Source organism: Cyanistes caeruleus, chromosome 4 (assembly GCF_971803275.1).
Source record: "Cyanistes caeruleus chromosome 4, bCyaCae1.hap1.1, whole genome shotgun sequence".
NCBI lineage: Eukaryota > Metazoa > Chordata > Aves > Passeriformes > Paridae > Cyanistes > Cyanistes caeruleus.
The window spans coordinates 14,008,424-14,023,539 of NC_141704.1; the positions used below are offsets into that span (position 1 = coordinate 14,008,424).

General features: G+C 40.8%; 1 protein-coding gene across 1 annotated transcript in view; it reads left to right on the forward strand.

Annotated features, from left to right (window-relative positions):
* Nucleotides 1-6,557: 6,557 nt before the first annotated feature.
* PRKAR2B (protein kinase cAMP-dependent type II regulatory subunit beta) overlaps nucleotides 6,558-15,116 on the forward strand; it is a 75,074-nt gene continuing 66,515 nt past the window's right edge. Inside the window, exon 1 of the mRNA XM_086886793.1 lies at nucleotides 6,558-7,054. Within this exon, the coding sequence (XP_086742919.1) occupies nucleotides 6,727-7,054 (328 nt within the window). The 5' untranslated portion in view covers nucleotides 6,558-6,726. The remainder of the gene's footprint in view (nucleotides 7,055-15,116) is intronic.

Here is a 15,116-nt window from a genome sequence, read left to right on the forward strand (position 1 = left end):
CTTCCCTAGCAGATATCACTTAGAACTACAGGCTCCATAGCTCTGACTTCGTCCTTCTGGAAATTAGCTCCCAAGAAACTGAAGTTAATTCTCTTAATGAGTTTTTTTTAGGAACACTGACAGTTAATGAGAAACACAAGGCGTGTGTTTTCCATCCAACAGCTATTTCTACTAATTCTCTCCCAGTTTTTGCCACAAAGATGATCTGAAGACTTCAGATCTAAGCTCAGGACTAATAGAAGATTTGCAGAGAAAATGTTCATTTCTCAGAAATTATCAGATTCCCTAGCTCCCTCAAGGAAAATGAAGCAAAACTATCCATTCACTATCACTCTTTTTCATGTAAATAAAACCCAAGCATCCATGGCAGCGACTGTATGTTTTTAAAAGCATATATATATTATAATTTTTTCACTAGTGCTTCATATTTCAGAAGATCTAAGAATTACTGCATCTTTGGGGATATTTGTGTGTTCCTCTAGTGACATGAAAAGGTTTGATTTTCCAAGAGAAGATGTTGAGACACCTCTGATAAGCAAGACTGATACTATTCTTTTCCATAAAGGTGCTACTAGACTATACAGGCCGATATCCTTCATCTCTTAGATCATATAAGCCTCTTCTACTGAGCATGGTAACAAGTGCTTAGATAAAGGTTGAGAATTATCCCAGTCTTTTTACCTCAAGACATTTCCTTAGCTTATGAATAATTCCTATATCTCTTTTCTGCATGTCTCCATTTCTCCATATTCTCTTGAATATATGAACACTAAATCTGTGCTTTTTTTTTTTACTGGTTTCAGGAGTGCATTATAGAGGGAAGATCTCCCACTCCTATTTTTGATCTCCCTCTTGAAACAAGCAAAAATCTCATTAGCCCCTTGTCTACAGAATTACATTGGAAATTGGAGTAAAGCTGTTTTTCCATTCTGATCACCAAACTCTTCTAGAAGCACTGCCTTTGAAGATAGTCTTTCCATTCTGTAGAAACATCTTGCACTCTTTCTTCTGAAGTCAGTGACTTCATATGAGCTTGTAAAGATTTTCCTTAAATGGACAAATCATCCAGATCATTCTGTGCTTCCCTGAGCACAGTGACATCACTGTTCTACCGGGTTTTGTGTCATCTGGAGGTTATATCAGTAACATTCATACTTGCTCCCATGTGATTGCAGGAGGGGTTGAACAGAAGCAGCATACTGTCAATTCCTGGGGAACTTCTCCATCTGATGATGATTTTCTGTTGTTAGCTATCTGGAGAGATGTCTCTCTTAGCTGTTTAACTGGTTGTCTTGACAGTGTATAATGTCATTTTTATAAAAAGTGTAGGGCAGCAAATGAAACAAGATCCTCAAAATAGATGAAATCTACTACGTCTATATAATTTTATTTCATTGTTTTTAAAATGAGAAGGTTTACTTTTAATGACAAATTCAGCACTCAGTATATTGACTTTAGAAACTCTAGCCATATTTTTCTGAAATTACAGGTGATTGTGAGAGCCCAAATTGAAGAACATAAAAAGGAGCAATTTTCTAAGAGACACTATCCTGTAGTTTCTGAATATCAAGGATGACAAACAACAGATTTCAATGGAAATCAACAGCTGTTCATTTACTGAACAGTAACACTTGTAAACAGAACTTGTAATAAAGCTCATGCTCCCTGGAAAATACAGTTTGGGGTTAAAAAGGACTAGGGTAAGTGAAAAAGCAAGGGACTTGAGGTTAGAATATGTGATACTCTGCATTTCTTTTGAACATATTATCTCAGTAGATGAGGTGGATGGAACACTTGGATTCAGGACCAACGTAAGCCAGCTAGGATTTGAATTGCTGATAATCTGATACTCCTCCTCCTGAGCCACGACTTCTGTTCTCTTCTCCCTGACAACATGATGATTCATTTCAGCTCTAATCAGGCATTTAATTTCACTGACTACATAGCACTACAAGTGCCTAAAAGGTGATACAAGAGAGAGAAAGTGAACACTTGTTCCTGGGTTAGCAGGTACCATTTTGTGTGAGGAAACTCCTCAAACTGTATATCAACTTAAACTGATGTTAAATTGGTACTGAAAGTGGCAGGGGCTGTCTCATTAGCACAGATTTTCTGCTATTCTGTTTCTTCAGGTGAATTCTTTCCGTCCAAGTTTTGAACTTGGCCTTTCTTTTTGCTCAGGGAAAAGCCTCATTGGCATAAATAACAGTTTTAATCGAGTATGTAAATGGCTACTCGTTTCTTGCCATCCTAGATTTACGGTAGGCAGGGGAGGAGTTAAGTGGTTTGAATCCACAGAACAATAAGCACAGGCAGAATAAAGGGTATGAGATGGACAACAGGAGATTCAATTAAAGGAAGAATCATGAGGAATATGTTGAATTTGATTCATGCATTACAGGCACTAGTATTTTATATTGTTTGTAGAACTGAACATTTTTCTGATAAATAGATTTGGATTTGGTAATGGATTTTGTAATACAATAATGGTGACATATGATGCTAATGAGAGCAGAAAAGTGTGAAACTAAGGATCTACATGACTGCAAGTTTTGTTATTGGTGGAAAATTCATGGCTGAATGATTGCCATTAAAACAGTTACTTAAATAATTCAGTGAGCAAGATTTGCCTAGTAAGCCAGAAGGATCTGAGAAGAAAAAAAAGGAAAGTCAGTACATGTGATGTTTTAAAGGTATTTTGGAAGACCAGAAATTGGTACATGATTATTCTTATGACCTATGGTTGTCCTAAACTTACAAACCAGCTATCGCTCAGTCAAGAGCCAGCAAGAAAAAAATGACAATATTGCTGAATAGATTTTGAAGTAAATATAAAACATGTTGGGATTTGAAGATGCTTTCTGACCACCAGCTTTTTAGTTGTGCAGTATGCAAAGTGTATCTTTACTTAAAATTTTAAAAGCCTGGACAAAAGATTCAAGATAACACAAATCAATGATCTTTTAAACACAGGAAACATAGGGAGTAACATCTCCCAAACACAAATGTGAGTCTTTTCCTACTATGCTGCATTAGGCAGAGGGCCAGGCTTTGCCCTGTGTTTCTCCAGTACAATATGAACTCTTTCCATGGAGAACCATTGTGGGAATTACTAGGTTGCCAAATTGAGAGAGACTATTACAGACGGTGAGATCAGGATCTCTTCTTTCTGGGCTAGCTGTGCAGCCGGTCCAAGGACACAGTAATAACAGTTCTTCTTCCCTGATATGAGGTAACAAAGGGCAGGATTTAAAAGCCTGTACTCCACTAGTGTGCTTGCTAAAGTTATTCTCCCCAGGGAAGAGAGGCTTTTCCTTGGCTGATACCCTCGAGATTAATTGCACACCTCTGCCCCTCTGTATGCCACCTATCGCATTGTGGGCTCAGCCGGGGCTCGTTGGGAGATGCTTGTTTGAGAGCATGGCTTTGGAAGGACTGGAGAAAAATACTCCTATCAGGTAAAACATTGAAAGCTGGCAGAAAAATAACAGGCTTGTAGTTGGATGTTGGATGGATTTTGATCAAGTTTACTAAATTTACTAAATTTGCATTGATACTGGTAAAGACAAAGCTTGAAAGCCTCCATTCTGCACTCCGTTTGTTGTCCTCCGCATGATCAGAAAATATCTCATTCTCTCAGCTGTGGCAAAACCACTGTCTGAAGCATGCTGTCTGGAATTGTGGGAGACACAGTGCTTGCTATTTCTCACCTGCTAGCTCTAATTTCCTAGTTTTTCACTGCTGCAAACCAGATGAAGGGACAAGAATGACATGCAAAGCAGGTAAGCAGTGTGTTATGAAAAGTGTATCTGTTGGCTAGGAGGAAAGGAGATAATTAAGTCTTTAGGTTATTTCCTTCGGAATTGTGAGAGGAACATTCTGCCAAATCCTTTTTCAGTACAGAAGGATTCCTGTAGGTTGTATATTCTCTTTCTTTTTAAGAAGATATTTACAGCTGAACTAAAATGGCACAAAAAAATTAGTAGCAACTAATAAAACTCATTGGAGAGGTGTGAACCACTACTCTCACTATCTAGCTGTTCACTCTGCTAGACATAACACATATTTTCGACAGCTGTCCTCCTTGTGAGGATTAAAAAGCAATTTAAATATCAATACAAGGTCTTTGGAACAGAAAGCATCTAAGGAAAACAGATGACATCAACTTGAACTACAAAGTTTGCTGCCATCCTTTGAGATACACAAAACTTAAGATAAGTTTCACTAGACACAAACGTTTTAGGCTGTTTTGAAATGTTTTTTAGAAAGAAGCATTCTTTAGAGTTCTGCCACTTAGGGATCTCTTATTCAAATTGTCCCAGCTTTGCATGCAAACATCAAAGGCTGGCTCTTGAGGATGTCCTCAGAGAAGTGATCTTGTTTTAAGTCTGGGAGGATAGGAGTCTCTGACAAACTAGGGGAGCCCTTGATTAGATGGCAAAACACACTATGCTGCTGGTAAATTCCTAGAAAAAAAGACTGCCTTGCCTGGCTAAAAGAAAACCTCAGGGATGACAACCCTTCTAATCCTGGAAGACTCCATGAAATGGAATACTATATGCTCACAGAGCACCTAGTGCCTGGAAGGCACTCGTTACTAACACTTCCCTTCCTGAGGGCTTCCTCAAAGCTTAAATATGTCTCAGCCTGGTCACAAACAGATCAACCCTCTCAGTGGTGTGAGAAAGTTTTTAAGCTCCCAAACTTGTGAATGAGCCAGTCTGGCATTTCTAGCTAGCCCACCCTCCAGAGTGACTAAGGCATGCACCTGTCCAAGATGTACAGGCGTCAGCTCTCCCGCTGCACGTGATTCTCAGCCATTTTAGTGCATGTGGCTACAAGCTGCACCAGCAGTGCTTCCAACAGGCAGCTGTGGTCAGGGCTTGCCATCACTGGCATGAAGTGGGTGTGCTGACAGGGCTGGGAGCCCCCTGGACACTGTAGCAGTCCTTAAAGCCTGATGACAGAGCAATCTTCTGCAGTCCAGGGAGAACTTGTGGTCTGCCTCCAAATGATTTAGCTTGACTTTGAAGAGGTTCCTCAAGCAGGACAGTGCTAAACAACAATGAATTTCACTTCAAATTAATACTTTATAATGGCCTGCAGAGTAAAATGAAGCCACAGGATGTTGCTCAAAGGTATTCCACAGCTCTGCTAGCAGAGGTGTCTTCTGCTTGCTACAGGGCAGCAGTATCACCCACACAGGAATGGTTTACTCCTCTGATTTACCTGGTCTATAACACTTTGAAGATCCAACTTGTGAACCAAGCTCCATTTGAAAATACATACACAACCAGAACTGGGTACCATTTGGAAATTAATTTGATTTAAAACTGGCTTTGAGATACCTATCTGTGTGTAAAGTGTCATAGGGATTGCTGTATTTTTCTGTCACATTATTTTTTTGAGGTCAGGTCTATCAGTATCTTGCTACTACAAACTCACATTTGATTGCTTATCTTACCCTGAGCCCTTACAAAGCTTAATACAAGGCCATTTCAGTAATGGTGAATGTTTAATGAAATCAATCATCAAACAGCCATGTTGTCGCAGCCTTAGAGGTTTTAGCAGTTAATTTGCTTGAAGCATAAAAATAAGATTCTAACAGATCTTTCTGGAACCCCAAAATGTTGGCTAATGCTCAGAGGTGATAACAAACCGGGGGAGGGGATGCAGTTTAAATGCATTCCACAGACCTCACTTTCAAGAAGCGTTTAGTGAAGCACTGAAAAACATGGCACCCGTAGTTGTTACTTACTCAAAACATTTAAGCTTCCTGGTGATGACAAGCAGCACCCACTTACCACTGTGCTAAGTAGTCTCTGCAGCATGGCTTGGAAGAGTGTCTATGCTGAGCGTTGGCACTCAGCAGTGTTTAAACTGGACTTCTTCCCCCATTTTTAAACAATTGGCTTTTTCTCCAGCTAAATTTTTCGTGGACCTTAAACAACCAGCTGACAAACAGGATGTTCTTTCTAGCACCACATCACCCTCCCATCCTAAATAATATGGATGAATATAAATCGACAGCACTTCTATGCGTATGAATGATGTAGAGAAGAGCTTTAAGGTGGTGCACGGCCGTGAAAAAGCACAGCAGTAACCAGCTATGAAATGCTACATTGACTGCGGTCCTCCCCTAAGCGCGTACATGTCCGCTCATCGGGAATCCCCGCTGGTCGCCAGCGCGGATGCCTGGACGCCCCCGCAGGGAGAAGGCGCTCAAGGCTTGTGTCCCCGGGAGCCCGGGGGTGGCGGGGGAGCCGCCGGTGCCCGGCGGGGCCGTGCCCCGGCAGGGCAGCCCGTGGGGGGGCAGGGGTGCCCTGCCCTGCCCTGCCCTGCCCCGCCGGCCCCTCCGCGCCGCCCCGCGGGCTCCCGCGCTGCGGCGGGCGGGGCGCGGCGGCCGCAGTCCCCGGCGGGAGGTTGTCATGGTTTCCCGGGTCACATGTGCGCGAGGTTCCCCGGCGCGGGGGGAGGAGGCGCCGCCGCCGAGGCTGCCAGAGCCGCTGCCCCCCGCGGGCCCGCCCCCCGCCCGCTCCCACCTGCGCCGCCGCCCGCCCCTTCCCGCTGCCCACGGGCGATCCGCCGGGCGCGCCTCGTCCCCCGGGCCGCCGACCCCCGGGCCCGGGCTCTCCCCCCCTTCTCCTCCTCCTTCTCCTTCTCCTCTCCCCTTCCCCTCTCCCTCCCCCTTCCTGGCCGGGCTGCGCCCCCCCGGCCGGCCCCGGCATGAGCATCTCCATCCCGGCGGGGCTGACGGAGCTGCTGCAGGGCTTCACGGTAGAGGTGCTGCGGAGCCAGCCCGGGGACCTGCTGGAGTTCGCCCTCCAGTACTTCGGGCGCCTCAAGGAAGAGGCGGCGACCGCCAAGGCGGCGGCGGAGAAGGAGCCGAGCGGCCGCAGAGCGGGCACCGGCCATGACAGGGGCACCCAGCCGTCTCGCCGGGGCCCCCCCGACGCCCGCGGGGTCAACTTCGCCGAGGAGCCCATGCAGACCGACTCCGAGAGCGGCGAGGACGAGCAGCCGCCGCCGCCGCCGCCGCCGCAGCAGTTCCCGGGTAAGGCTCCCCCGCCTCGCCGGGCCCGGGGCTGCGGGCGCGGGGAGCTCCCGGGCTGAGGGGAGCTCCCGGGCTGAGGGGGGCTCCCGGACTGAGGGGAGCTCCCGGGCTGAGGGGAGCTCCTGGTCTGAGGGGCGCGGCCGGCGGGGATGGGGCTCTCGGGGAGCGGCCGCGCGCGGGGCTCGGAGCCCCGGGGGCCGCGGGAGCGCGCTGGGCTCGGGGCGCGGGCAGCGGCGGCACCGCGGGCAGAGACCGCCCGCGCTGACGCCGAACAGCGGGGCCCGCGGGAGGTTTCCCGTATCCCGCCGCAAACTTTAACCTCCCGGGCTTTCCCCGGCTGTTCGGCGGTGCTGGGTGCTCGGCATACAGGTATCACCAGCTGCATGGCTTGTCGCCTATGAGCCTGTAGTAGTCTGGCGAAGATCTATCTACATGTTTCCTCTCTGTAAGAGCAAATCTGCATTCTGAAATTAGTGCAGGGGTATGTCTGCCTTAGAAAAACACCTCTCATGGGCATGTTACTGCATTCACGCGCTTGATTAAGCGTTTTACGTAGATGTACTTATATGTGTTTTAAAAAGTAGAGCACAATTTAGAGCAATTTCTTCCTGAAAGCCAGAGTGAAATTTTCTGCATTTAGAAGGGCCTGTGGAACAAGTGTTGCTGTGACAGCAAAGAACATTTGCAGTATCTTTGTGTTTGAAGGTAACACCGATCTACACGCAGCTAATGACACCTTATCTTTGTGTGGCTGACAGGCTTTATTTAGAGACTGTGTCAATCCATCTGCTGGTGTGGGTTATGGGACGGGTAGGAGCTGCCTCTGAAGGATGCACAGTGCTTTGTCTTTGTGTCATGAGCAGGCTCACTGGAGGGTCAGTCAATGAGGTTAGATTGGAGAAGAGGAAAGCCTCCAGGAATCTTTATCTTATTTTTTTTGAGGATAACTTGAAGTGTATCTCATCAGATCATCAAAGCAGTCATCCCTCCGCGATGTGCTGGAGGTAGATTTACAAGGCAGAGTACAGAAGGCAGTTGTTTGCTAGTTGAATTTCAGTGCAGGTTTTAAAATGATGTGTTATGTGCGTTTCATCAGGAAATGTTGATAAACAAGTAGGCGTTTAAGAAGTGGGTAAGTTTTCAAAATGTTTCATGTTACCCCATTAGACAGTTGCCATTCTTTTCATCTGCTCTTTGCAGCTATACCCACGTGTATTTAATGAGAAATTGAATCTGTCAATCAGGTTCTGCAGATTTAGGTGGCAATTTTAAACCCTAATGCTAATTATGTGAGATTAGTAGAAATTTGAAAATTTGCTGTCTTTGAAAACTGAAATGGTCATAATGTGGAAGAAAAAAAATTGTTATCTTAAACACATCTAGTGTTAGTGAATTTTTCAAATTGATTATTCTAACATCAAACAATCTCACTGGTAAATGGAGAACTGGAATTTGCATGGAGGGAAGTGCAGAAAAGTGGTTTTATTTATTAGAATGTATGTGTTACATACCTGTAACTTTACAGGGTGCTCTAAGAAGCTTTCTAAGCTTCTCTAATGAATACCTGTAATCAAGATTCTTTTAACAGTCTTTTTGTTGTGATTGTGAAGAGGGAAAGCCATTATTGTCAATATTCTCATTAAAAGATATGCTAGAATCTTAGTTTGATGAATTGATTTACTTGTTTGACAAAAGCCCTTTAAAATGCCACATTTTTAAGCCTAATGTATTTTGAACGTTTGATTGTATTATGGTTTGTAAATTCTATCAGTTCAAATAATTATTAATTAAAAGAAACAGAAAATTGAAATAATTGTGAAGCCATATGAAGGTTAATAAGAAGTAACTCATGGTAAATGATTACTAATAGTAATTGTGCAGGAGTGTGTATTTTAAGTTCAGATTTTATGGCTGCCCTGAATATGTTCTTCTAAGGTAAGATGACAATGCATCCACTCAGCCTTTTGTTAATAACTGGGGGCATAAAGACTTGTACTCAAATATTTGTTTAATGCATTTAAATATCAACTTAAAAGCATATTTCTCTTATGCTTTTGTTTTCTGTTTCTAGAAGTAGCAATTCTTAAGAACTTAAATTTGGAGGAATGTTTTAAATTTTTTTTCTTTTGCCTTTATGAATTATTAAACTTCTTCTGTATAGCATATCTGTCCTGTTTGCATCCTTAAGAGAGGACAATAAATTTGAAAAGTTGATAAGCAAATGTAAAATGAAAACCTCTGTGAAGGAGGTCAGACCTGGTGGTGGTTTCTTTCCTTCACTAAAGCTGTACATTTGAAATGTCAAACTGAAAGTATTCCTTAATTAATTCAATCAGAGTATTGTTGGGCTCTCAATGTAAATGCTCCAAACCAATTTTTTTCCCTACCAAATGTTTCTAAATACCTAAAAGCACTGGAGTTGAACTCTTTGTCAGTATTAATTTTGTCCTTGAAATGTGTTTTGGAAGGTACATGAGCATTATCCTGTTTCAGAAATGATGAGCTGGGGCATAAGCTGTGTTAAAAAGAAAAAAACTCTGCACTCGGGATTAAGAGTTATATGTGAACCTTGAATTAAACTCTATTCAGGTCTCTGCTTTGTCCATTACCTCAGCTGCAGAAATCACATGAAGGTAAAAGCAGTTACCTTGTCTGGAAGGAGAACTTTGTTGTATTGGTGTCATAGTTTTGAATTGGCACTTGGAGTTAAGGTGACCTCAGAAATGGCATTCTGTATGTTCAGAGCATTTAGATTATCCCCTTTGGAACACATGGTTTAATTTGGGAATGTTTTTCAGGTTTTCTAGTTAATTTGTTTGTTTGGCTTTTTAAAAAAATATTTAATTGTCCTACATGGGTGTATTAGCATTAATCAGTTAGAACAACTAATTCCTACTAACACTAATAGCAGTCATTAAATTGAATAGGAAATATACATAAAAATCAGCCCTATTTTAGAAAAATTGTCTAACTTTTAGCAGGTCTGAAGTGTATATTAAAATTTATTATACTGTGTCTGCAAAATTTGAAAACACTCAGCAAATTATTTGTTCTTTTTACAGTGACTATACTTTTCTTTTGATGTTACCACTTACACGTTGATTTGCCATTTGTTTTGATGGGCGATAACCCATATAATTTGTTACAGTTGTTTTAAAATATTTGCTGTAGATAATAATTCGTATTTCATCCAGCTTTAATATGAATTAGTAGAGGATTTTTTTGAGGTAACGTTGATGTTCTTTAAACTCAAAAATTGCAGTGCTGCATGTATCATTTGGCACAACATAGCCTCTATTTATTTTTCTTTTGTTTTGTTTTACTTCAGCTTGTTTTGGTGTCTTTCTCAGATAGTGGTGTATTTTAACAGGAAAATACTACAGATGTCCCTCTCCTCCCCCGTGTGCTTCTGTAGGTTGCGTTGAGTTCCTTTGAAGACTTGAGCTAGAAAATGTGAGTCTGTATCTCAGCTTAATCCACTGATTGTGCCTAAATAATATGAGATCACAGTTTAGGTAAAACATACATATTCTACCTTACGATACCAATTTTAAAGGCATGTTTTTATTTTAGTTCATTTATTCAGTCTGAAGTGCTTTACAGATATACTGTTCATAGAAACTTTGAAATAATAGGTAAATTTTAGAAACCAGAAAAAACTTTGCATACAAGTATATTTGGGTCCTGTATAGATAATGTGTAGTTTAGAGCAGTGGAAGGGGTCAGTAAGGACAAAGGAGAAATATAAAAGTACATAGAAATTGTAGTAGGCTATCCTTAAATCAGGAACTATATAGAAAAACATGTGAATTCCTTATAAATATGTGTATTCAAACTAAAATCTGCAGTATGCTGGGTAATGGCTGAAATCACTGCCATCTGATATTACTTAGCCAACCTTACAAATGAAGTTTTAATAATTTCTATGGTCACTCTTTTGAAATACAGAAAGAAAGCATTATTTGTATGGCTAGAAGGACAAACCTGATCGGACCCAGGCTGGAGCAGCCTTACTGTGGATGCAGTTTGGAAGAGACAAGTTTCCAGCCACAGACCAGTCCCTTGTCAGCATGGCATTGTTGGAGCACTCCTTGGCACAACTTTGGGCCATATCTCATTGCAATTTTGTGAACCATGCCTGCTGCCTTTCAGAGAATAACATTAATTAAGGGTTCAGGGTGGGTGTTTGGGAAGAAGGCAGATTCTGGGAGAGAGGAGAATTCCAGCGGCATGAATTGAGTGCCTTGCTGGTCCAGTGGGCTTTGGTCAGGGCTTGGCTACTGCCTGCTCTTCTCTACTAGTGTACACACAAACCACAAAGCTTTCTATCCTTGCTATAAATCTTCAAAATAATGCAGGTATTTGAAATAATGGTTTCCAGTATTTTTGACAGGAGCAAATTAAAATATTTTCTTACTGCTAACAGTTATTTTAGAGAGTAAACCCAAGAAAGTTGGCAGCTGTTTGTGGTTTGCCATTTTTAAAAAAAATTACTTCATCTGACATAGGTGTTTTATTCAAGTTGAGAGATTTGTCATCAAAACACCTAGTCTGACAAAATTATAAGCAACTGGAAATGTCAAGTTGTAATATGTACCATTTAGTAGCCTTTGCAGTAAAGACTATGGTTCCCTCTCAAATATGTATCTACTTGTGATTATAGATGAAAGGAGCACTTAACACAACCATTTCTTAAAAAAATGTTTATGTTAATAATTTAGTTGAAATGATAGCAGCCTCCACGCAAAAATATTTATGCATCCCTGCTCAAAATTAAGCATGCGTGAGTGGAGGTGTCTCTGCTAGCTAATATTTTGTTAGTTTGTTAAAGTGTATTGAAGAGAAGCAGGAGAAAATTCCAAAGACCTATGGACAGAAAAGTAGTAAAACTGCCACAAATATTTGAATTTGTCTTCAGCTTCTTTTTTCGCTAAAGAAACAACATAGAGATGATTTTGGCTGACTGTTCAGCTTGGAAAAAGAGAACAGCATTAATTTAGTATGTATAGGAAGACATAAAATTTTGCTGGCATGGGTTTGTAGTGACTGCATTATGAATTATAACCTATAAGCAATGTCAGTGCTAACATTTGCACATCAACACTCAGTTTCTTGCTTGTATCATGTCTGTTTCAGAGGAAAACTTGCTTCCTCAGGAACTCTCTAGGAATATTGTTTCACTTGCTAACTTCAGTTTCTCAAAGAAACCTTATATTTTTGTTCCTTGTGTTTACTCCTGTTTATGCATTTAAGTGAATGGAAAAAAACAATTTATTTCACAGCTTGGTGAAGAGAATAAGGATTCATCTGTGGACATTAAGAGAGTGTGTGTTTTTAGAATATACTCCTACAGCATAATGACCTAGTGCTTGTAACTTGCACAGAGGTGCTTCGTGCATCTGTCAGGGAGTTAAGCTTGGTTTAATACATGTATTATCTAATGGTTTATCCCAAGTCTGTTATGCAAAAGTATTGCATTATGTTCTTTAGTTCTGTTCAGTTCTCTCAGTCTGTGTGAAATGTACCTAAACAGTCAAATCTCTGCAGACTACTGGCCTTAGCTGCTCCTGTAAATCAGGAGCATATGGCTTGGAAATCACACAAATTTAGGTCACAAGGTACAGATTAATCAAGGTACAGGCTGTTTCTGCGCTTCTGATTTTCAAATACCAAAGATGACCTCTCTATTGGGTAATTTCATTTGTTGGGACAGTCATGAAAGAAACAAGAAGGCAAGGTGGAAGGCAGGACGTGGAGGTAGAAAAGGAGTCAGTGTGTGGTAAGGAAAATAAAAAGGTTAAAAACAAGAGGAAGAAGGAGATACAGAACTGAAGTAAGGGGAGAAAGACAAAAGAAGACAGCACATGTGAGCACATTAAATTCTCCACCCTTATTTTCCTACCCAGCTATAGCCCTGCTGTCCCAAATTTATGTCCTGAATTTTCTATTGAAATTCTGTTTGGCTTATAAATTTATTTCAGAAGAGCATAAATGTGAACTTAACTAAAATCAGTGGTCAGTGCATTGTATGGATGTGAACTTGGTCATTTGATGCTGAGAAAAATAATAAATATTTTGACATGGTCATCTCTCATATCACCATGTCTGTAGCCTCATAACACTTGCATTTTAATGAAAGTTTCAACTCAAGTTTTTTTATGGAGGATCCAGATTGGTTTCAGCCATTTTCTATTTTAAAAAATTAAAGTAGTGATCATCATTAAGAAAATCAGTAGGCACATGGCTACAGCTGCCGTCTTCATGGCTAAGGGAGCCAAGATGGTGCTGATGGAGAAATGAAATACTGAACAGTACATAACCAACATGGTGAAATAGCCCTACTTTTAATGCTTAATACAAGTCACAGTGGTTATTTCATCAACTATTATTTTAATGCAAATGCATTAAAGTCATGCTGTAGCAAAACTATTCCCACCCCAGGTTGAGTTCCTATTATGAGTTTCAAGTGAGTGTAATTATACAGAAGTTCTGTGCTTTAAAAAGGTGAGCAATTTATAAAAAGTGAATGAAGGAGGGAGAAGGGAAAAGAGCCATTAAAAATGGCTCAGTGTTCTTTGCTGCTGGAATAGGTCTTGACATACATGAATTAGACAAAGAGATGATTTTACCAGGGGTGATACATTTATCACACAGTCCGTTTGATACTGTTGGTTGTATTATGGATGTGGGTCCATAAAAGATGAACTCCGTGTATACATGAATTACTATGTGCTAGATAAAGCTGTCAAAAGAAATAAACTTGTCTATCAGTAGATGTTACCATAAACATCCATTAGTTACGGTATTTTTTGAAAGTATTCTTATGAGAATTCTAAAGGAAATATGCACTTTATTTCCTTTTCTTTGGGACGTTGGATGATGATACTGGTAATTCTAGATAGCTTTATAGAGGGGTTTTATACTGAAACCTCTTATCCTTCCAGGGAAGCCTTTAAGGCTAACCCTTCTACATGTTGGGCAGGAATGATAACCCATTTACTGCATGGAACTGAACAGGATGTTTTGATCATGACAAGTAATTACAAACTTGGGGTTTTATTTAATCTTTTTCTTTACTGATTACATTTTTTTGGGCTGTTGATCAGTTTTCACTCATAGTACTAAACAAGACTTCGTAAAAAAAAGGGTGAAATTTGGCTTTGAGTGTGGTTTGTTTTCTCTTAATTTTTTACTTTTCTAATTGACTGGCATTATTACACTTTTCCTTGTAGAAAAGCATCATGTTTGCCAATTTGGTTTTTCATTAAAAATTTGAGGAGTCCTGTTTCAATTTTTTGTGTACTTTGTGATAAAAATAGCAGAAGTACTCACACAGAATTTCTATTTGCAGTTTCTGGGCAGTGTAATACATGATTCCAGATTTAAATTGATGCAGTAAGTTACCCAGAAGACACATAGTTTTGGGGTTACATCAAAAAGATGATGATAATTGAATGTCCAGTGCCTCATTCAACATTTCAAAATATCATTGGAATATGGACTATCCAATTATCCCATGTCATACAAAAACATAGGAGGTCTGAAATGAAGGGGGATAGAGACAGGCAAGGGTGCCTGAAGTGCATAGGAATAAAATGCGGATCGTAGGTACAAGGTATCTTCAGAATGAACTGTACAACAGCCATATGGCAGTTTGCCATCTTTTCCATAAACTACATCCTTGTAGCATTGCTGCTCAGAAAGGTAATTTGTGGACCACAGATAAAATAAGGAAATTACAAAGAATAGAACAATAAAAAAAAAAATCCAAATTTTAATTTAGTCAGCCTTGCCTTATTGTGCCATAACACTCTGGCACAATAATTCTACACTAATGGAAGGTAGAGTTGTAAAAAGCATGCTGTAACAACAGAAAGTGTTTTTCACTTATGGGTTTGACTCTTAAATGACTCTGCTTAATGAGAATAAGAAAAAAATCATCAGAGCAAGAATCTGAAGTTGAAAGCTTGAGCAGGTAAAGGCTGATAATGAGAACAGCTACCTTACACATACAATTCAGTTATGTGACTGAAGTGGTTTCTATAAAGCTGGGCTAAAAGGG